Raw genomic sequence first — 24,464 nt, forward strand, 5'->3', positions numbered from 1 at the left:
ATGATGTAGCGCATCGCTAATGCTCATGTCAGGCAGCCCAATCTGAACCTAAAGTCGGTGCCAAACCTCACACAGCTGCTGTGGTCACTATCGCCCTGAGCAGTGCTGTGGTGCCAGTGCTCCTGTCAATGGATGAAGCACATATTTTGAACTGTCATAGCAGGAAAAGCGCAGGTGTAATTAATAACATTAATGTTCCAATTTAGGTACCAATGAGCCATAAAAATTAGCCAGCATGCATAATATCAAGGGACACACCTAACAGAGTGTAGCCACACTTTTTTTTTTATTATTTAAAGTGGTTTTGCATGCAATACAAGCTGAAGATTTAAAACAGTAGCTGTTGTTGTTTTTCTTTTTTGCCATCAGCACTCTGTTCGCAGAGTCATGTTGAGCTGCAGCAAAAGCCAAAACAATTGTGGGCACTGTCATTTTTATCAAGCGTTACTTGAACATGGGTTAATCGTGCATTTCTTGGGGACTATTTTTAGAGGCGGATGAATACACGTTCAGTGCTCCAATGAGTACTTACAGCAGCAAAATGGTGTTTGTTTGACTGATTTAAAAAAAAAAACTACAGTGCCCACGTTCATGGTGATGCTGGAACATGACAGCCAGTGCACCACTGTGGCTCACTGATGTTTTTATGGTCTATGGCACAGAGGCATACGCTACATCACAATTTGGACATGGACAGTAGTTGTTAGTGGGCCAGCATGCATAATACCAAGGACAGCATGCATAATACCAAGGACAGCATGCATAATACCAAGGACAGCATGCATAATACCAAGGACATATCTAATGGAGTGAAGCCACACATTTTTTTGTATTCATTCAAAGCTGTTATGCATGCAAAACAGTAGCTGTTGTTGTATTTCTTTTTTGCCATCAGCATTTTTCTTTACACCTTCTTTTGGGATACAGTTCAGTACCTTTTCTTACAGTGTTTTTCGGTTGTGCCGAGTCATGTTGAGCTGCAGCAAAAGCCAAAACAGTGTCTTTTTCATCTTTGTTTTGTCCCCTTACCGCCATTCCCTAACTTCTCTTTCTCTCAAACTTCGACACAGATTTAATAGAACTAATGATGTTCACACCCCTAAAGCAGCACTCCAACCTCCTCCAGACACAGGGGGCTTTTGGCACATAATGAGGAGCTAAATAAATAAAAAAAAGTGTCCAGCAGAGACGTGTGAACCGAAGGGAGGTTAGATTCCACTGGACCATTTAAAAACAGAAGAAATCTTCATTTCACAAGGCCCTGTTATCTGCAATGTCACAGCAGACACAGCCCCAAATTATGGGCACGGTCACAGTCGAATGCAGTACACAGATGTCAGTCCACACAGGGTGTTCAATTACAGAGATTTAATTTGTCCCTTCACAGCGTTTATGCCTTGTAATAACCAGCTTATATTGTTGGTTTCTTCTGATTACTTATTATCTGGGAGAATATATTGAAGCGTGAAAACAAGAAGAATGTTATTGGGTGATAAAAATAATTTATATGTTGCATGTTTTTTGTGCACATAGAGTAGAGGAGATACACAACACTTCCACGAGAGCCCTTCAGTATTTCATCAAATGAGTTTTAAAGATCCAAGAGCCAGGCTTGTTAAGACGACCGGCCTGAAACCAGACGACTGTGGCTGTACTGTAATTGGCTCACGACAGCCGAGGAGACTGAGTGGGCTCCGAGGGAGAAGTTGGCCTGGCTGCTGGAGGTGGGCTGTGATGTTTTCGCTTGCATGCGGAGGTGGAGCTAAAACTGGATTGGAGAGATGGAATGGCGCGTTGTTAGTTTTGATGTGTTGAAAATCAGTTGGCAATGGTAGAACAAAGGGCTGAGGTGGGAGTCGGTTAACCCTGATCCTTAATCGTCTCTTGACTTCAAAAGCCGTCTTTTGTTTTGTGTTCAATCCAATGTGTGTGGAGCTCTTTTTTCTCTCTCTTCCTATCTGTCTGTTAGTCCATCAAACGTATATTATATTTAGGGCTGTCAAAGTTAACGCGATAATAACGTGTTAACGCAAGTTTGTTTTAACGACACTAATTTCTTTAACGCATTAACGCAACTTGTGACTTTTAGGTTGAAGCAGGCTCAGGGATCCCTTGACCTCTGACCTCAAGATATGTGAATGAAAATGGGTTCTATGGGTACCCACGAGTCTCCCCTTTACAGACATGCCCACTTTATGATAATCACATGCAGTTTGGGGCAAGTCATAGTCAAGTCAGCACACTGACACACTGACAGCTGTTGTTGCCTGTTCGACTTGAGTTTGCCATGTTATGATTTGAGCATGTTTTTTATGCTTAATGCAGTACCTGATACTGATAGTTTCTGGATAATATTTGTCATTGTTTTGCGTTGTTAACTGATTTCCAATAATGAATATATACATACATTTGCATAAAACAACCATATTTGCCCACTCCTATGTTGATAAGAGTATTAAATACTTTATAAATCTCCCTTTAAGGTAAATTTTGAACAGATAAAAAATGTGAGATTAATCACAATTAACTATGGACAATCATGTGATTCATTGCGATTCAATTATTTAATCGATTAACAGCCCTATATTTTATTATTATTAGATATTTTAGGGAGAATGTCAGTCTTTATAACAACAACCCAAATGTCTTGTTTCACTCTAAAACTAAAAAGCCTAAAGCTGAAGCCCAAACTGGGAGAGCTCTCACAGCCTCATTAGAAACCCTGTATTGGCCAACAGACCCGCTGATGAACTCCGTGATGTGAATGATGTGCTGACATTTTGCTGTGGCTCCATTCTGGCACCGCTTCCCCCCAGAGCCGTGACCACACTGCCACTGTTGTTTACCATTACTCATCCCTGCGGAGTGAAGTCATCACGAAGCGGCAGCCGGCCGCGCCACAGCACCACGGCACCTCAGCCAGCATCTGGCCCTGATAGACTCTCTGTAGGACAAGCCAGATAACCTTTATTCTGAGTTCCTCTGGATTACACATGGGGGGTGGGTATGACTCAGAAACTCACACTTGTTGCCTTGGCACTCTCACATCTGTGCAAGAAACACACTTGACACACTTGTATCCGCGCAATTGTTCCTTTGTGAAACACTGAATAAAAAGTTGTTTTATTGAAGCGCTGAAATAATTGAATAAAATCATCCTCCTGTCTCATCTTAAAGGGAAAAAAATGGTGTTATTATGTATTTTTGTAGTGTCCAAAAAAAACAAAAAAAATATAAAAAACAAAATCCAACCAACAATGTCAGTCCATCTCTTCACGTTTTCCGACTTACCTAGCCTGTCTGTGGCCCGCAGGCTCATTGGTTCCTACTGAAATAAACCTTTAAAAAAAAGGAGATAAATATATGGTTTCATTCTTTAAAAAAAGACTCATTAATTGTAGGCATGTAGTTTTTATCAAACGTTACTCAAACATGAGTTAATCGTGCATTTCTTAGGGACTATTTTTAGAGGTGGATTAATACATGTTCAGTGCTCTAATGAGTATTTACAGCAGCAAAGCGGTGTTTGTTTGACTGATTTAAAAACAACAGTGCCCACGTTCATGGTGATGCTGGAATATGTCAGCCAGTGCAACACTGTGGCTCATTTGTGTGTTTATGGTCTATTGACAGAGGAATAAGCTACGTCAAAATGTAGACGTGGACAATAGTTGCTAATGGGATTAATTCATTGTTGGTTTTGGTCTTTAAATGTGAGGTGTTGACTATAAGAAAAATACAAAATATTGCCAGCCTCATCCTTTTAGGTAAAATCCTGAAGACATGGTATATACTGTACACCAAGAATTTCAAAACTTGTAAGTTTATTTTGTCCGTGAGTTTCACACTGCTTGCTTGAAAGATTGATTAGTCGATTGGCCCTACATCTTGTCAAGAATTGCTATGGTCTACTAGCAGTTTAAATTAACCGGAACAACTTTGTTGAATAGATGGTTCCACTGACACCTCCATCAAACTGAGTCATACGCACCACTGCAGCTGAATTGCACGTCTGTGTAGAACTGTTGTACAGATTATAAGAACTGTCGGCTTTATTGATGGAATCAATACCCTCAGTAAATACAGGTTTAAGCTAGAGTGTGGGGGTCCAAGGTTAAGTTTCACTCTTTTATAAAAGAAATATTCATCTTTAAGCCTTGACACAACATAAAAGAAACAACTGGGTTTACAAGTGCACTGTAAAACAGAAAAAAAAATACTGAAAAATGACACTTGCTTCTAGAAAATCTTGATACAAGTTTATTTTCAATTGTTTACATTTTAACAGATGTATTCATTTGTTTTATGTTATAAAAAGAAAACTGATATTGAAAAAAAAAATGCATTTGTATGATTTTTACTGCTTTATGTTCTGCTGTTTTCATACCAAAAAGACATAATCAAACCTGGCATGTCTGATTTATTTTCAGCCCTCTTCAACTTTTGGTTTCAACCCTGCAAAGTGTACTTTTCATGGAGACATGAAGACGTGATCATAAGCTGAATATCCCCAATGACATGAAATCTGCATCACAGGGTTTAAAACCATCTTTCTCATTAGCCCAGTAATTTGTGAGGCTATTTGGGTGGGACAACCTTGGACTAATTCAAAGCTCAAGTTTCCCATTTGACTCAGCATTTAATGCTGCAATTAGCCCGGTCAAGAACGCCATTATTGAATCTGTTATGAAACAATTACATAACATCCTCATCTAAATGGTTTCTCTCCCACACGCTCTCTTTATCTTTGTGTCGTTTTTATCTCTATTTCCTGTTTTGTCTCTGTGTGTATTTCTCTCTATTTCTACTGTGTGTGTTTTTTATCTCACCAATTCTTACTGTTTGACCTTCAGTTTAACATTTCGGGGGAGGTGCTCCTGCTGGACGTTCTATTCTTTGTTTTACTGACAGATAAGAAAAGTACGACAAGCTTCAGGGCATAAGAGGCTTTATATAGATACACTGTCTGACTTCTACCAATTTTAGAATAAACGGGAAGGCAATCCAGGCATTACAAAATATAAGAACAAGTCACAACAAGGTGGTGGAAACTTTAAAAAAGCCAACATGTTTCAACCACCGTAGGTTTTTGTCAGGGTTAATAACAAATAAACAACACAGGTGTGGCCTGATCTACCAACAACCAATTGAAGGCAATCATATGATCCGTTAATAACATGACAGGTGAAACAAATTGAAAATGATCAAAACATGAAATAACATGAGATGAGATCACACAAGAACAAAATGTTGTTTTTATAATTTACATCATACATGGAAGATAGCCTACCCATATATAGGGTTTGATATGGGCTTTGAAAACAAGAAACGGGGAAGCCTATACAGAGAAAAGAAAAAAACTAAATTTTATACAGAAAACACGTTGTTGTCATACACTATTCGTAGCTGTACCTACAAAAAGTAATGCATTGTATTCATATATATCCCACAAAATCAGTTTGTATGTAATCCAAGTGTGAACCAGGAAGTATAAAGAGCGACAAACGTTCTGTAGGGAGGAGGTCAGGGTGGATGGGTGGGTCAGAAAACTTTGGACTTTCGCCCAGGAGACCTCTGTTCATACCCTGTGTGAAACCAGATGTCAATGTTGATTTATTCGTCACGTAACTTCCGTATTTAAGTTACGCCACTTTTGGAGTTATTTTAACCTAAACCACAATCTTTTCCTAAACCTAAGTAGTTTTGTTGCCTAGACCTAACCAAGTCAGTCTTTTCCTAAACCTAACTAAGTTGTTTCCTGTGAGACAGAAGTTTATTTTGAAAAGACTGTATGCAGAAATTGACACGTGCATCACGTGTTGCTGGACATTCGTCGGGAAACACACGAACAATGACGAATATATTTTTGTAAGATATCATGTGAATTATTACGTGGGGATACGTTGAGTCTATTACTTCCTTCAAATGGGGTTGTGTTTACCGTGTTCACAAAAACAGTCCATATGCACCTCCTTTTTGTCGTGTTCACAACCTCGAAAGTGGAATTTTTTTTGTTAACCATGTGTCTAAAACTGCGACCGTAATCTGGAAGAAAATATGTTTCCCTCGAAACGTAGTTGAGAATGCAGTTGTATGGGAACGTAATTTTTTAGGAGACAGGGTTGCTCATTGAGACCAAAGCATCCAGTCGATCGATCCAAAAAGCTTCCCTTTGGTTAAGCTTCTGTATTCTCTGCCCCTGTGTCTAGCCATGGGGTAATCATGATTCCTATTTCTAATGGCATATTTATGCATGGTGAGACGATCCCTCCCTTTTAGTACAGCCTTTGTAAAAAAAAGCCTCCCAAGACAGACGGCCTATAACAAAAATAGCGTTGCGGTTAATGAAATCGCACAACAGTATCACAGTGAGGGCATTAAAAGTGAATCTGTAAAGCTGAATGGTTTGGTCAACCTTTTTTTCCCCATTTTCCAAAAGCACACGACCGACACATCTTTGATGTATGGTTGCGTAGAACAACCAGTCATGTCTTTTTCCTACTGCCAATTTGACTCTTCAAAGCTTGACAAGCCTTCAAGGCTGCACAGCAATGTTCAAACCAAAGTTTCTGTTCTCCTCCCTCTCTAGCAAACCCCTTAGTGGGAAGGTGACCTTTTGGTGGTACGAGATCCTTTTTTTTATTTTAATTGTAGGCAGGTGAAAGGTCCAGTGGCCATGCTGCTCTATGAGTCAGGTTCTGTTCTCTTGATGTAAGCTTGAGCATACACTCCTGAGCTCCTATCTGCTCCACATTGCCACTTCTGATTGTCCCTGTGCCAAGACCCTCTTGACATTCATACCGTATGCGTTTGAGATTGAGTGGATAAGGTTTTTAGAGAAAGCCCTTTGCCCCCTGTGGAATGTATAATCCGTGCAATCACACTTGATGAAGCAGCAGTTGTATCACGCCATATATTCTGCTCCATCCAAATGGCATAGTGAGCAGAAGGCAATCACATCAAGGGAGCTGATAACTGGCTGAATTTTTAACAGGTTTACATTCAATATTGCCACCGTAATTGGCTGAACGCTAATCCCCGCCAGACCAAGAGTTATGGTTGCTAGGCCTGTCAAGCTCTCCAGACTAGCATAGCACATATGCAGTTTACAATTTTAAAGGTGGCAGATTTAAGGTTCAAGGTCCAGCTTTATTATCATTAAACAAGACAGGATTGCACAATGAAATGCAGTCGTAGCCCCCTCCATGTTACACACAGAAGATATATATAAACAAATTAGGGCTGTCAAAGTTAACGCAATAATAACGCAATTTTATTATAACGTCACTAATTTCTTTAACACATTAACGCAACATGCGATTTTTTGGTTGTTGCAGGATCAGTTTTAAAGCTAGAGTGGAGCTATCGGCTACTTAATGGCATCATATGAAACTAGAAAAAACCTAAGGAATCAATTAGTACCAAACATGTCATATTAGCTTGTCACAAAGGGGGCTAAATAACGGTTCAAAGTTACGCTAATTTTGGCGAGGGAAAGCTCTCATGGCCATTTTCAAAGGGGTCCCTTGACCTCTGACCTCAAGATATGTGAATGAAAATGGGTTCTATGGGTACCCATGAGTCTCCCCTTTACAGACATGCCCACTTTATGATAATCAAATGCATTTTGGGGCAAGTCATAGTCAAGTCAGCACACTGACACACTGACAGCTGTTGTTGCCTGTTTGTTATGATTTGAGCATATTTTTCTATGCTAAATGCACCTGTGAGGGTTTCTGGACAATTCTTATCATTTTTTTGTATTGTTAATTTTTTGCATAAAGCAAGCATATTTGCCCACTCCCATGTTGATAAGAGTGTTAAATACTTGACAAATCTCCCTTTAGTGTACACTTTGAACAGATAAAAAAATGTGTGATTAATTTGCTATCAATCGCGATTAACTATGGACAATCATGCGATTAATCAGGATAAAATATTTTAATTGATTGACAGCCCCAAAACAAACATATTAAAATATTTAAAATCAGAAATGAAGAAATAAAAATATGTATATAAAAGTAGCACTATAGGAAGATATAAAAAAGGAAAACAAAATTTTTTCAACGAAGACATACGGTTGCGTATGTACATAAGAAGACCAACGATAACAGAATATTTCAATGCAGTGCAACATAAAGAACAGTGTGCATGTATAACAACATGTAGAGCTGAGGTTTGTGAGAGGAGTCATTTATTCCCGGTGGTGTGCAGAGGATGTCTCACAGCCTGAGGAAAGAAGCTGCTCTGTAGTCTGGGCAGCCGATACTTCTGAATCGCTTGCCAGACGGCAGCAGGGCGAACAGGCTGTGGATGGGGTGCATTGGCTTCTAGTATCCTTTTAGGCTCATCTAACCGATATCACTGGTGCTCGGTAGATGGGCACCACTGATGCTTTGGGCGGTTTTAAGTCTTCCGGTCCTGCGCCGTGTACGCCCCATGCCAGCTTGTTATGTTTCCAGTCAGGATGTTTTCTATTGTTCCTCTACAAAAGTTAACAATATCTAGGCACAGGGATTTTGCCTTCTTAAGTTAAGAAGTTAAGCCGTTGCTGAGCCTTTTTCTTTTTTTTTACCAGTGGATATGAGTGATGGCCGTGACAGGTCCTCTGTGATCCTGATTTCCGGGAAATCTAAAACTCCAAATTCTTTTGTCATATTTGAAAAAAACAACACAGAGGTAAACAAAGGAAGGTTTTTGTCAACTTATCAGCTGTAGCTAGTTAGTGTAACCTAGTATTATCGCTCTAAATCTGTGAGTTGGTTGAAAACACTGTCTCTAACTGACTTTGTAATGTTTCCAGTTAATTTGTTTTACAACAAGAACCCTGTAAAAAGGTCTGAAATCTGCATATGATGGCTATAAACATGATATAATGCTAAAATGACTGAACTTGACAGTCTGGAGGCAGTGTCAAAAGGAAGGATGAGGAACAAGATCAAATCCATTTTGGTGTGCACCCCATGTAGGCTTAGTCCTTGGCAGCGGCCCGTGTCCACCTCTCTCTACCTGCACTAATAAAAAAGGCAATAAAAGCCCTAAAAAAAAACCTTCTCATGCTGTGGCAGATGGCTAGCTCATTCAGCCTCCGGATCATCCCACTAGGTACAAAACTGATCGCCTCAGGTGCTCCTCTGTTACCTGCTGCTATCAGCAGCAGCGGAAACCACAGACAATCACAGCTCAAGGGATGGTTTTAGCGAGCAATCAATTGTCTTTGTTCTTTTTTTGGCCATTTGTATCCACCCGCCGCGACAGCGTGTGGCTGGTATTGTTTTCTTCTTGTGACTCTGTGTGTGTGTGTGTGTGTCATAATGGCTAAATGTGGGTCCTTGAGACACCTACTGTAGTGGGAACTAGCACAGAGGAGGTTTTGAGTACTTTGCCAGGTGTTTATATGCCTGGGGACAGATTTGGTCACCGCAATGGCGTCACATCCAAAATGAAGACAGTTAAAACATGGGTGTGGTCCAAGCAAGAGCGCCGGAAGTAGGGAGGTAGGAAGTGTCAATCGATGAAAATATTTAATCACGATTGATCGCAAATGAATTGCACATTTTTTTATCTGTTCAAAATGTACCTTAAAGGGAGATTTGTCAAGTATTTAATACTCTTATCAACATGGGAGTGTGCAAATATGCTTGTTTTATGCAAATATATGTATATATTTATAACTGGAAATTAATTAACAACACAAAAAATGACAAACATTGTCCAGAAACCCTCACTGGTACTGCATTTAGCATAAAAAATATGCTCAAATCATAACATGGCAAACTGCAGCCCAACAGGCAACAACAGCTGTCAGTGTGTCAGTGTGCTGACTTGACTATGACTTGCCCCAAAACTGCATGCGATTATCATAAAGTGGGCATGTCTGTAAAGGGGAGACTCGTGGGTACCCATAGAACCCATTTTCATTCACATATCTTGAGGTCAGAGGTCAAGGGACCTCTTTGAAAATGGCCATGCCAGTTTTTCCTCGCCAAAATTTTACGCAAGTTTGGAGCGTTATTTAGCCTCCTTCTTGACAAGCTAGTATAACATGGTTTGTTCCAATGGATTCCTTAGGTTTTTCTAGTTTCATATGATATCAATATCCTAACCAGTTAAGTTGCGTTAATGTTTGTTTTGTTTTTTGTTGGCATTCATGCTTAAAAAAAAAAAATAGGAGAAAAGACACAAACCCAAGATTCTCAAGGAGGAGAGTAAATGCCATGCATTTATTTCAGCACTGTGACACATCCCTCAGACAATCAAGACTCATGTCATAACCATACTTTATTCACTTAGAGGTCCTGGCGTATAGACCCGTCATTACATGGCATAAACACTACATGAAGTTCTACTTGTTACAGCATGTTTCCAGTGATTCTATGGGCAGTTTTCATGTGCATTTAAATTGTTGTATAACCTGTAACTTTCTCACCATGTGTTCCATAACAATTGTTTTAAACAGTGCTTCTGCATATTTAACAAAGGACAAATGTTTGCTCCAGATCTCCCGTTGTCTTTCGGTATTGTCATTACAGTGATTATGTCACACAGTAGTCCATCCGCATCTCATTCCCACAGTGCAAATGAGGACACTAGAACAGGAGGGTAGATGTTTTCCGCCTTGTCAAAGTGCAGCTCTGAGCAACAACGGGAACAAAATGTACTATATGGCAGTATATGCACGTCTTTTTTACTGGGTTAGCTTTCGTTAACATCCTTTTTTTCACGGTTAGTATTTCAGAAGAACATAGACTCTCGGATGAGACTCGGGAAAACAGAGGATACATCAGAGGATACAGGAATAAATACAGCTTTTTAATGCATAATAATAATTTATACTGGCATGGATAGCAGTTCTCATATAATATCAAGGTGCGCGGATAGCTTTCCCTGCGAACTGGCCCTGGATAAGCGAAAGATAGTGGATAATGGATGGATAGCTTTTCATTCCCATTTGGTATACGTTCTGATAATGGCAGCTGCAGGGTTAATCTCCTCCCAGAAGTCTATCCACTTGTCAAACAGTATGAATTTGCATTTGCCTCTGTTGTAGTGTGATTACCAATTTTTGATGGTGAATAACACAATCCCATTACAGTAGCATGGAGCTATTATTAGGGCTTGATGAGGCCCAAAGGAATGAATACTTGTCACATTACGTACCTGCATGGAGAGGTGTGTTATGCAGCTGGAGGGCCATAGAGTTTGGCATATAATAAGAGTGCGAGCATCCTAGGAGCTTGTCTGATTGTATGCATGATCGCTACACTCAAAGTTTCAGAATTATCCCTGACTGACTGACTGGGTGGGTGGTTGTCTTCCTCGTCCTATCTCGCTCACATTTGTCGGAAGCCGTCAAGTTTTGGGAGTGGGGGACCTGTGACAGCTGCTGTCACTTGCGTCGTCGGTGTGTCAGTCAACGCGTGTGTTGTCAAGTGTCGTGGGGTTGAGGTGGCGCAGAGGAGGAGAGACTCCGTCGATGGCTTGATCCGCTGTCTCCGCTCGGTGCTTCATCCAGTTCGCTCAGTTGCCTTCCGCATGTCATCGTGTCGCCGCGTCTATCTTTCCTCCGCTCATCTTGTAGACTATAGGGTACACCCTCTTATCTCTCTCTGCCTCTCTCTCTCTCTCTCTCTCTCTCTCTCTCTCTCTGCTGGGGATCAGTGGAGGATCCTGGACTATAGAGGCAGGCGGATGTGCATGGCAGAGCTATTTGGCCGCGCAGCCACAACATAGATGGCACTCTCCTTTAAAAAGTCCGCCCATGTCACCGGCCTGTTGAATGAAGAGAGTATTTATTTTTAATTTGATAGTCAGAAAAACACTGTCTTTTCAATGTATGACTACAATTAGGGGTATGGATGAGGTTAGGGACATGAATCATTAAACACAAGAAAGACAATACTGTTTGTATATCATTTTTTTCTAAGGCCTTTGCACACTCTGTATTTTTCGTCCGAAATTGTCATACGTTTAAGAATAATTACGACCTCACGTTGTGTCAATCACGTTACACACCGACTCGGAAACTTCGTACATTATTAAAGTTTTCGGAGGAGGTTCCATTTTCTGTATTTTTGGCATCTGTCACAAGGCAAAAGAGGGTTGTTTGACCACTCAGAGCCACCGTCTGTGCAAACGCCATCATCCAAAGTGGCATCTGATAAACTGATTAATTTTGTGTAGGACAAAGGACTTTACGATAAAGAAATAGAAGAACACAGAGATTGCAGAACAGTTTGGAATCTGGGATGGCCGCAAAACAAAGGATGTACGAAAGATTAGACAGTAGTGATTGTGCACTAGGCAGCTAAACGATAGCTTTTTGCTAATGTCATTCATTGACAATGCTATCATTTGCACCCACGTTTCTGTGTGTAATGCTTTTCATTGGATGACGAATATAAAAAATGCATACGAAAAATACAGACTTGTTGTGTGCTTTTTTTTGTGAGCAATATTCACGTTCTGTATGAAAGTACTCATGATGAAAATAACCGTTTGAAAAAATATATTGAAGTGTGACTTAATTACACACACACACAAAAACTCCCCCGCTGTGTAAAGGCCTTAATTGTCTAGCTCATGATAACCACACTAAATATGAACATGTGCAGGTGTTACCCCACACAGCATACTTTACCACTTTACAATACAACACAGTAACCCTGCAGTCAAAAATGATTTGGTACTGTAATATCATTATAGTGAGTATCTGGCCTCTGCTCTGCTGTAATTTGCCTCATGCTGCTTTCAAAATGATTTTATATTAAAAAAAAGATCGTCAGACCTCTGTCTGCATGTTCTGCTAATTAGCATTCAACTTAATATGAGTCTCTTGTGTAGCTTTGTGACTGTGGCTCCCTGTAGTCACTGCCTGGAGTGCTGGTACATTAACTGCAATTATTGGAAAATGTTTTGTAATGTGGCATGAAGTAAAAAAGTCTCAAAAGTCATGCCGAAAAAGGATTTATCTTCATTATCTGGTGACTCTGGGAATCTGAGTTCCAGGTCATTTGCAGGGGCAGTGAAGCCTGAGGCGTGAAGGTTGTCGGCAGTGTCACTCAGAATTAATCCACCTTTTGCTGCCCACGGAATGCTTACTGTCCCACTGCGGGGACGCAGCAGCCATACTCACGCCGGTCCAGTGAGAAAAGGCTTATTCTAATAGGGTGAACACTTTATGTAAATTTCACAGCTGAAGGGAGGCTGCAGGCCTGTAAAAGCCTGTTAGAAGCAAGAGCCTGTGATAGGAGAGCTTCATCAAATTGGTATTCGATGCGAGGCTGTCTGGTGTTTCGAACAATTTCTCACCCGCCTCACACACTCACTCAAAAATATAAGAGGACAAACCTGCTGTCATCCGTCTTGCTCCTTTCACTGCCAGAGCTGGCTGGGCTGCTCTCACACATGGGGCCAACATGACTTATACTGTAACCAAAGGACAGAAAAGTACATGTTAGATAGTAGGCTACAACAATGAAAGGACAAGGCATTTCCTTGCTCTGAAAAAAGGGAACAAGGGAATTTATAAAAAAAAAAATAATTGGAAAATGCACCCTAAATTATTTCACCATTCAAACTTTTTGAATAAGGGAGGACCCGTGGTGATTTGACTGGGATATGAGGACATTTTCTGATCCACGTCTACAATTCCTACAGTCAAATAAAACTCATTTGGATGGCATGTTGGTGAGCCCACAGAGTTAGTCAGTATTTTATTATATTTAGACAAACCCATGTGGTAGGAAGAGACAGACACGCCGCCACTTGTAAAACCGTGTATAACACTGTTATGTTTGTAAAGGTTTCTAGTTTCAAGGATCTTTCTATGTGCTTTTGCCAAGAAATATGTCCAAGAGATCCTGTAGAACTGATTTATGTGTTGAAAATGTAGTCGTCAGATGGCAAAACCAATCAACAAAATTTAATCCAGTTTTAACAGACGGCAAGAAGTCTTTTCTGGACTGTGCTGTTATCAGCTGCTCCGACAGTAAACTTCCACTTCGAAAAATTGGAAAAGAAAAAGTCACAAGTCTCTGCTCCAAAAAAAATAATTTACTTCCCATAAATCTCCATCAAATCCTCATGTTTCGATCGCATTCTGAGTGGCATGCCGACGAGGGATGGACCAGGAAGCACACAGTAGTAGAGACAGAGTGACGTCTACCGCCACCCTGCTGAGCTCTTGCTTCTCTTGTAGCTTGGCGCTTCTTTACATTTCTTGGCCGAAATTCCACTCTTACAGTATGTGTTTCTGCTTTGTATTAAATTGTGTAGTTTTTCTAATTACAATTAAAGAAATCACAAGAATTCCTTCCTTTTATTTCCAGACTATGGAGATTGGATAGAAGAGGTATACGTTAGCATTATTCCTCATAACCAGTTTCTGTCGTAACAATGTGTTCAGTTCCACTCTGCCACTGCAAAATGCAGAACTTGAGGCTACAAAACAGCAGTCCACAAACCAAAGGGTGACGCCACAGTGACTACGTCCACTTCTTATATACAGTCTATGCAATAGAATAAATCTCATTTGGGTATAAAGAATAAAACAAACACTCTGTGGGTCTCCCATTCATTAGCTGCGTCCAAAATCACACACTTCTTGAGAGCCTCCTTGCCGGTTGGTGATGCGTAACCATGGTAACCCGTACCAACCTTATGTTACCAAATGATGATTTCTGAGATTCATAAAGTTTGTACTCATTTAAAAACTATATTACGCCTCTAGTAAAGTGGAATCTTACACTCACACTTAAATCGAAGCCTTATTTACAGAGCTGTCTGCCATTGTTTGTTATGAATGTTGTCGTTACTACTACGTAGTGTCAGTGTTTGCATACTGTAATATTTCACCAGAAATAGTATGCAATTCGCATACTATTGGTTTCATAGTAAGGTTTTCAACATATTAAAAAATATCACATACTGTTTTAACATACTAAATAGCATGTTAGCATGGAATTTCGGATGCAACCATTGTCTATGGGGCAGCTCCAGACATTATACTTGATGACATCACAAGTTTGAGACTTACTTTACTGGTTTCTGACCTTGAGAAAGAGTAGCACAAGTTCACACATGATGATTCCCCTTTAAGTTAATATTGTATGTTAAACTACTGTTTCCAAAGTCAACAAAGAACTTTCACACTCAATGTAAATTCTTTTTGGAGTGGATTATCTTTTTTGATGCCAAATTCAATAGGTTATATAACAAATATGGAGCAAGATAATGCCACTTTTCACTACATTTCAGCTACCGAATGGCACCTTGAAAAAACTCCTTTTCACTCTCACACTGTAGCTTGTGAAGGTCTATAATGCAGCGATCAAAGGGAGCCAAGTTTTCTGACTCATTTGATTTTTATTTGCTTTTCAATGAGTTCGAATGAGGTTGCATTTTAGCGTCATGCCTGGACCTGATGTTCGCAGCGAACACTCGCACCCCTTTGGTCCACAGTGTCCTCTTACATTAGTAAGTGAGGCTTTTAAAGCAAAGCTCCCCTAAAGCGAACAAAAGGCTCTCTTTTGATCCCTACAATTAGAGGCCAGCCTGAATCTTATCCATGCCTCCGTATAACAAGACCTAATCCTATGAAGGGCTTCTTGCTCATTAAACTTCATTCAAGGATGCATGCGTCTGTAATTGCTGTATGTTCGGAAAGAGTTCCAGTTTGCCGTTAAGAGGGTTCTTTTTTTTTTGTTCATTTTTTTTTTTTAGAGCGATGGTTAAATTACGAACGAAATCTAAGTTGAGGGGTTGTCTGAGAATACTTGAGGATTGCTGAGTGCTCGAGGGTGTTGAAGTGAGGAAAAGGAGACAAGCCATGCAGTGCTGAGTCACACTCACCCACAATTCATAGGAGAGCAGAGTCCCATGAGTCTGTGGGGAATGCCGCATGTTGAATAGGTGAGAGGGATGAAATGGTACAGCATAGGAAGATTTGACAGCACAAGAAGGTTATAAGCAGTAACAAGCACATGCACACATACAGTTAACACACACCCCAGTGATGGAAAGTACATTATTCCAGTAAAATCTGAGGTACTTGCACTTTCCATTTTAATGCTACCTCATACTTGTACTCCACTGCATTCCAAAGGGAAACATTTTATCATTTACTTTACAAATGCATTATTAATAATAAGCAGTAATAATATTACAGGCTGTTCTCATACACCATTCGTAGCTATACCTACGGAAAATAATGCCCTTTAATTCGTATACATCCCACAAAATCAATTTGTATGTAATCTACGTAATCGTGAACCAGGAAGTATAAAGAGTGTTTAACGCCACGTAGGAAGAAGGTCGGGGTGGATGGGTGGGTCAAAAAATGCCAGACTTTCGTCAAGGAGACCGGTATCCATGTCCCGTGTGAAACCAGAAGTCAACGTTGATTTATTTGTCGTCACATAACTTCCGTACTTAAGTGACGCAACTTCCGTACTTTGTTTTTTGAACCCAAACGTTGACTTGTTTATCACGTAACGTCCATCCTTATGTGACGCCACTTCCGTAGTATTTTAACCCAAATGTTGACTTATTTGTCACGTAACCTCCGTACTAAAGTAACGCCACTTCCATAGTTATTTTAACCCAAAGGATGACTTATTTGTCACTTAACTTCCGTACTTAAGTGGCGCCACTTCCATAATTATTTTAAGCCAAACCACGATCTTTTCCTAAACCTAACCAAGTTGTAGGCATGTAACAAGCGGAAATTGACACGTGTTGCTGGACATTCGTCACATTTTGCTGGACATTCGTAGGAAAACGCACAAACAATGAGGAATAACTTTTCGTAACATATCATACGAGCTGTTGTATGAGGATACGTTGAATAGTAACTTAACTCTCTCTAAGGGGTCATTCTGCATAATGAGTACTTTTAATTTTGATACTTGAGCACATTTTTCTGATAAGTACTTTAATTTAACGCAAGACTTTCCCTTGTAATGGAGTACTTCCACATTGTGGTATGGCTACATTTACATTTACTTAGATCTGAAAACTTTCTAGACCACTAACACACACACACATCCATACACAAACACACAGTGGCTACAAACAAAAGTGGCCCCAGAGTCAATCAGAGCTGGTTTTCATTTGATTATTACTCTAATGAGGTCTGTCTGTGAGTATATACTGATAAAGGAACAGTAATACGTTTTTTTTTTTAAAATATCCCATATCTTTGTGTAATATTGAGTGTGATTCCTTATTGCATTTTATGCCATAAATAATAGAGACAGCAAGGGATGGACACCATAAAAACAACAGCTTTACAATGCAATCCAATACATTAATCATCCAGCAAAGGCTGCTCTTTTGAAGGTTATGATGTTCGATTTTTGTTAAGACTACATCTGAGAGGTGTTGATTCAACTCTCCGGTCATTTTCCGAGGCTGTACATTGCGGTGGAGTTGCACCGGATTGCGTTATATTGTGAAATGTATCTAATATTTTGTCTCTCCTTTGATCCAGTATGAACAAAAAGCTTCACAAAGGTAGTATTTGTTGCAGGATTGTTGTATTGGATTGCCCTATACGCTGTACATATGTTCGTTATTGTATCCAGACCCTGTAGCCATTTCAGGGGCGGAACCTTCATTTGATCTGAGCCAAACAAAGCGCAAAAAGCTCTGTACTGAGTCTCCTTCAAGCGTCTTCAAAAGAATACAGTTCAAGTGAGTTCCAAGCAAAAGCAGCTTCAGCAATCTAATACGTGACAATTTATTAATAGCAGGAATTCAGTCATACTCTGACGGGTAACTAAGTGCCTGCTAACAACATGAGTGGCAGCACAGAATGCGTTATTGAATTAAACGCATCAGTTTAGTGCCTTTAATATGAGAGGAGGAGCTGGCTACATTTACTTTTAAATGTTTACTTTTCATGTAGACATGATTTTTATGTTTGATTTTGCTCATCGCAAGTCCCTTTTGCAATTTCTCTGTGCTGGTGTGAGCATTTATTGCATTCTGCAGTCGAAAACCATCCATTCTCCAGTGATCTGTTTCAGCTGAGAGCTCCTCTGCAGAAGGACAGAGAAACAACACTGTTATGCCCCCATGTCTTGTTACAGTGCGGAGCGAGAAGGAGGTAAACAAAAAGTCCAGTTTGTGCTGCATGACCTTGGGGAAATTGTAGTCAAAGCAGACACTTGAGGGGTTTGATTCGGCACACCAGCCAGAGGACGTGAATGTAAATAATAAATGTGACCAGTGCAAAAACTGAAGGACACGGTTGCTGATGTCATGTATGATTTATGCTAAGATTTTTGAGTATTTATCATTGTTTTTGATTTATGGATATTACCTTCCCTTTCGACATCTTGGAAGCAAAGCGTGATGCAAATGGGTGTAATCAACAAATGGTGCAGTGGTATAAGAATGCCTTTGTTATCTTTTTTTGAAATTGTCCTCCTCCATCTCTAAAACTAACATAAACATTACTGTTTTGCACACAAGAACAGCAACATCAACAGCTGTAGCAATTGAGCCCTGCGACCTTGTGAGGTTTCCCTTATGGGGTTTACTTTATTGTGGTGAAATTCCAAAAGCTACTGTATGGAGGCCTCATTGACAGACGGTACACATTACCCCCAAATACATTAGTTAATTAGTTCAGGTTGTGATTTAAGGCTTTCTCCCTAAAAATAATTTGCCAGTGTAGATAAACAAAATAAATGGTGTGCTGATGCATTAACATTCCGTCTTAGCAATACGATAATTATACTTCAGACAGTAAAGCTTTCTTTGTACTCGCGCGCAACACCGTGGCGCGGGCCTCCGTAGATGGCACGAGAAATCAACGTGTGATACCGGAAAGGAAAGTAGGCTGCCTGGCAACAGTAAACACAGATGTACCGGCAAAAATTGCATGCCGTAATTTTCTGGCACGCCTCACGTCAGCTTCACTACGGTGACCATAAACCCTGCTTAACTGTTTGTTTTGGGGGGGGGGGGTTCTGGCCATTTGGGGGCAGCGGAAACATGTTGTCAACGCAACATTGACATATCATCACCTTTTTAAGTTGAAAGAGTCATGTTTCTGTCCACCTGATGAATGTAGGTCCAACATCCACTCTCTTTCAGCTTTGGTTTTGGTTTGCACTAACTCCTGAAGGAAATAATCTGGCTCTTCAGCTGCTAAATACTCCACCATGTTCACCAGCTAGTTACTAACTGTGTCTGTCTATGCTATGACAGTAGTGAGACTGAACAAAAACTACGAGTGATCCCTTTCACATTGTGACATTTATTATTCATTTGTCTATTTCTATCTTTGGTATTAGTGGTAGTAGTTTCTTGGAAGTATTAATAGTAGCCTATTGTTTTAAAATACAGCAATGAATGTAAATGCAGATGCATGCAAAATGTGATACAAATGCAGCTTTGAGAAAGACTATTGACTGATGCTGAAAACACACAAGACTGACTCAACTGATTTCATTATTTGATATATTGGACAAGTAAAGAAGTGTGTCATCCGCAAAGCAATCAAAATGGACGCTGTGGACGCACTGGATTATGTCGACCAGAGGAAGAATATGTAATGAGGAAAGAACACAGCTTGTTATCTTGTCTTCTTTCTGACTGTCTCTTCTCCCTAAGCAGCAAAACCTTTTTTCCCTCTGCCAGCTGCAGTTTGCATACAGATGAGATCCTTACTCCCCAAACTCCTGCCAGACTTGAACATAGACATGTGCCTTTCATCTCAGTCTAGACATTGAATACCTTTGCTTTCTCTAAATGTTCAAACTAATGTTCCATACAACTGCATTTTACTATGTATTGTTGGGGACCCTCTTCTGGTGAACTCACCTCACATTGCAAGACTGCGAGTCTTTATTGAGCTTGTGGAACCAGGACTGCTGGGCCTGGCGGCATTCAGCTCTTGTGATCACACCGTCTTCGTCCAGGTCCACACCCAGGAACACCGACCGTGCGTTGTTTCTCTCCTTGGCAGTCAACAGACGCACCATTGAGTTCTGGAAAAGAATAAAATCGAAACACTGTTTGTGATTGATGATTCCCTTCCCCTTTCACGCTTTTGACGGCTGTAATTTAGGGGCCTGTAAAAGGTATTTTAAGGCAGATTTCTTTGGCCTCAATCCCATCAATCACATTAGAGCTGTCTGACATAATCTGCTCGCGCTGCTTTACTCCGTGCTTCTCCGCAGCGCAAATTTAATCTCCCGAGCCAAAAACAGAGCAGAAATATTTAAACTGTTGTGATGTGACAATAAAAATGAGTAACTCAGGCAGGTGGATGTAAGCCAACATTTCTGTAGTATTTGCCCCTGAGCCTTACTATCAAACTAACGTCAACATAAAGTAGTCTTTGACCTGTATTCCTGCATTCTCTACAAGGCTCTGACCAGAGGATGGTATACCTTTGCCAGACACCTCCCACACCAACTATGTTTGAAGAACGATCTCTGCCACAGTAAATGAAAGAATGTAAACACCATTAATTTGACTGACTGACTGTCTTTTTGGGGAGTGTGACAAGGCAAACCTTCTCATCCCTCTATATACTGTGGTTGCTCTATGTCACAAAGAGAATGAAAGAATGTAAACACAGTTATCTTGAGTTATACCATGGCCACGGATAACTCTGACTGGTTGGAAGGTGTGGATTAATTTAGGGGAATGAAAAACGACCAGTGAGACAACCAAAGGGGCAGTCTGTGTGTCTCTGTGTGTGTGTCTGTATGTGTGTGTGAGAGAGAGATAGAGAGAGAGACAGAGAGAGAGCTACATAATGTTATCTCTGCTGGAAAGAAGGTTTTAATGTGCTATTCTCTTTTGTTGTAGGTTGAGTATGGTCACGAACCTCTTCCTGTTTAGCTCGATGTTTCCTAGCAACGCAAATGCCAAATATTCTGGGGCTCATGAACTGTATTTCATGGGCTGTGTCCAAAATTCCACACTAACATGCTGTTTAATACGCTAAATTAGTATGTGAGATATTTTTGTATGTCCGAAACCTTAGTATGAAACCAATAGTATGCGAATTGTAGACTGTTTCTGGACGAAGCCATGGTGTTTAAAACAGAAAAGAGAGATTCAAATTAGTTCTATAAGTAAACCCTTGTTAGCAAAATTACCAAAATGTATGCTTCTCCATCCCCGAATAGCTGAGAGAGTGCAGGGGCATAGTTTTTTTTTGTTGAATATATGTCTGCATGACTCATTGATCATTTATCTGACTGAGCTTTGTGCAAGTTAGATGTATGGCCCCGACCGTGGCTCCGAAATATCAGTAGCTTAATGTGCTGTGTATTGATAAATCCATGGTGCTGTCCGTTGTGCTGAAGTAGCAGGCGGATTTGTAATTGGGACTTTTTCTCTGAGTCCCACCTCTCTGCCAGTTACGTCTTTGATATATAATATTCTCTAAACTATATGGTGGTGATGCTTTACGCCGGATGATTCTCTATCGTGCCTAATAACGCCCCCAAATCCCAACAATTCCTCCTAGATTACTCTGGCTGCATTGCTGTACAACACCAGTGATGAGGAAATTTGGGGATTGTAAAGGCACCATTGGATGTTGTAGCAAATTCAGGGAGTTCATAAACTGTTCTATAATTATGTTTTGAATATATAAAACTTGTTTCCTCATTCTAATACGTTACCTCTGTGCGAAACTTCCTCAACACTGCGAGAGACTCAAAGTAAAGGAAGTCCGACCATTCAATGTGACCCTTCTTCTCAGGATCAAGCGCCGCAAATTGGGCCAGGACTTCCTCCTCTTGCTCATCAGTCAGGTCCTTGTCGAACTGCTGCTTGGATGCAAAGTGGCGGTACTGCAGCAGCTCATCTGACACCAGGCATGACTCTACAGTGGCAAGGAACAATTCATCACATCAGACCTAATTAGTCACCGAGCAGTCTTCCAGATGTAATTAACTTATTGTGACTCATTCTTTGCAACCACCTCCCACTGTGTGTTCTCCATCCAAGCGGCGGAATAATACCACACATTTGGAAGTAGACAGTGGTGAGGGCAAATAATGTAATAATTCTGACTGATACAATTTGAAAAAATCAAGGAAACAAAAGTGTGTACACATTACACAAAATGTGTTTGATGTTATTGTCAGTTATGTATGTAAAACTGTCGGGCAAGCAAAAGATGTAGTACTGGTACCTGTCTCCGGATTATGGTGGCTTATTTATTTAACCTTTATTTAACTGGGAACTCTCTTGAGATAAAAATCTTTTTTTCGAGTGTGCTCTCTGTCTTGATTAACAATTACATATTGTACACACTTTTTTCTTATTATAATTCCCTCTCATTTTGAGTTGGGATATCTTTTATGTTTAATGAAGAAAGAACAAACATGGGAAATTAGTCTAATTGGGCCTATGGAAATATAAAAACAAGAGTCTACAGCCAACATTGTGATCCCTAAAAAATATATGAAATATTCCGTGTTTAATGAAATGGATCAAATCACCCACCTCCTGCCACACTTGAACAAAAATGTATTTTTCTAACCTTGAGTCGGTGACTCACCTGGGATGATCTTGCACTGCTTGAAGGTCTCCATGAGGCTGTACATCTCTTCCTCTGTTAGGAGTAGATTCAGATTATCCTGCAGAGACGGATGAGGTGAGGGCAGACAATTACACTTAATAAGAAATATAAGTGATGCTCACACAGTTTCTTTTATACTGGGCTCTAATTACATGGATTTTGTCCCACATGGGCCTCCTGTAATTAGCCACAAGCATACAAAGTATTGGATAGATTGAATCCATCTCAGCAACTACTCTGTTTCCCAGGTGACTCACATGATGTGCTGTTCTATCTCTCACTCTCTTCATACTTGTATCATTAGTAAAACAAAGTCAGAAAGAAAAGAGAGATTGTGGTTTATTTCAATTAAGACATTTTCTGTAATTGCAGAGTGCCATAAGGCTTGAAATTTCACAAAACTTTTAAGTGCAAAATATGTCATGTATTTTGCTAGTACATGGTAGTACATCACATCATGGGGCAGAGCTTAATTAAATGTGAGCACCTGCTTAAAACCCTTGTCAGGCAGCAACCTCCAGTTCTGAAATAATGAAGTCAATGCGGAAGTGCCTTAAACTTGCATTATTTCTAATGGCCAGCAGGGGGCGACTCCTCTGGTTGCAAAAAGAAGTCTGATTGTATAGAAGTCTATGAGAAAATGACCCTACTCCTCACTTGATTTATTACCTCAGTAAACATGGTAAACATGAGTTTATGGTCTCAATCGCTAGTTTCAAGTCTTCTTCAATACAGCATGATGTTCATTTAGTAAATTATGGTCCCATTTAGAGTCAAATAGACCTTAAAGCAGGGTATGCTGTAGGGCGTGGCTACCTTGTGATTGACAGGTCGCTACCACGGCGTTGTCCCATCTGGGAAAGTTAATGTAACATTTTGGTCACCTAAAAAATTAATATTCAGCTTTCAGTTGTACTTGGCTCCACCCTCTCATGTCACTTCAAGTTGCAAAAAAAACAAGATGGCGACTGCCAAAAACCAAGATAGTGACGGCCAAAAAGCCAAACTCGAGGCTTCAAAACCAAGCCCCCAGGAAGAGCGGCAGGCTTTGAAGCAAATTTCAGAAAGTGGCCATCACGTGATGCCATTTGGCCCAAAGAGACTTTTTCCCATAGACTTTCATTGGGAAAGAGACGTCTGTAACTCGGCGGATAATTTTTTTGAGGTAAATCGACTACCCAGTACAAACACTTGAATAGCCCTTGTTTAAATCATGAGGTCCTAATAGCTGAATCTTCTATTCAGGTGAATGAGACCCAGACCGAGGCTGGACCGCGGCTGGGTTAAAGGAAATGCTACTGCGCCTGCTCTATGGGCCCAGTGGAAGCGGAAGATCGCCGAAAGGTCCAGCTACTTTATCACTACGCAATCAAGCCATTTTGGCTTCATGCACCACTGAGCAACTTTCACAGGAATGAACGGCAGCCCATGTCCAACGCTGTATCCAGTTCTCTTTTTACATTCATGTTCAACACGGCAGTCCACAAACCAATGGGTGACATCACGGTGACCACTTCCTATATACGGTCTATGCTTAAAATGCAGGTTTCAACAATAATTGTAAGTATATCAAAATGTTATGTGGCTAAAAAAATAAAAAATTGTCTAGTTAATCAGAGATATGGAAAATGAACATGATGTAAGATGTGTGTACAGTGATATATACATTTCTTCCCAGGCATTAGCAAATCCACATGCAGGGAAAATCACATGAGACACTGATTTATATTTGTGTACTATTTGTACATTATTTATCAGATAAGTGGCATGATGGAACTTTAATGATCCCTTTGGGATTACTGGGGTAAATCAATTCCAGTTTGTTTACATAGGCCTTAATCACTGTTACAATCTGTCAGGGCTTCATAAAATCCACATTATGAAATCCAAATGAAAATGTGCAACC

General features: G+C 40.2%; 1 protein-coding gene across 2 annotated transcripts in view; it reads right to left on the reverse strand.

Moving 5' to 3' along the window:
- Positions 1-10,193: 10,193 nt before the first annotated feature.
- Positions 10,194-24,464, reverse strand: part of phf24 (PHD finger protein 24) — a 38,796-nt gene continuing 24,525 nt past the window's right edge. The window contains exons 4-9 of one of the 2 annotated variants that reach the window (XM_037753507.1): positions 22,538-22,616; positions 21,654-21,856; positions 19,834-20,000; positions 15,853-15,885; positions 13,351-13,428; positions 10,194-11,772 (exon numbers count right to left, since the gene is read on the reverse strand). In XM_037753507.1, the coding sequence (XP_037609435.1) occupies positions 11,676-11,772; positions 13,351-13,428; positions 15,853-15,885; positions 19,834-20,000; positions 21,654-21,856; positions 22,538-22,616 (657 nt within the window). In that variant the 3' untranslated portion in view covers positions 10,194-11,675. The remainder of the gene's footprint in view (positions 11,773-13,350; positions 13,429-15,852; positions 15,886-19,833; positions 20,001-21,653; positions 21,857-22,537; positions 22,617-24,464) is intronic. The other variant, XM_037753508.1, reaches the window with a different exon arrangement.

The sequence above is a fragment of the Sebastes umbrosus genome, chromosome 19, assembly GCF_015220745.1.
Source record: "Sebastes umbrosus isolate fSebUmb1 chromosome 19, fSebUmb1.pri, whole genome shotgun sequence".
NCBI classification, from domain to species: Eukaryota; Metazoa; Chordata; class Actinopteri; order Perciformes; family Sebastidae; genus Sebastes; species Sebastes umbrosus.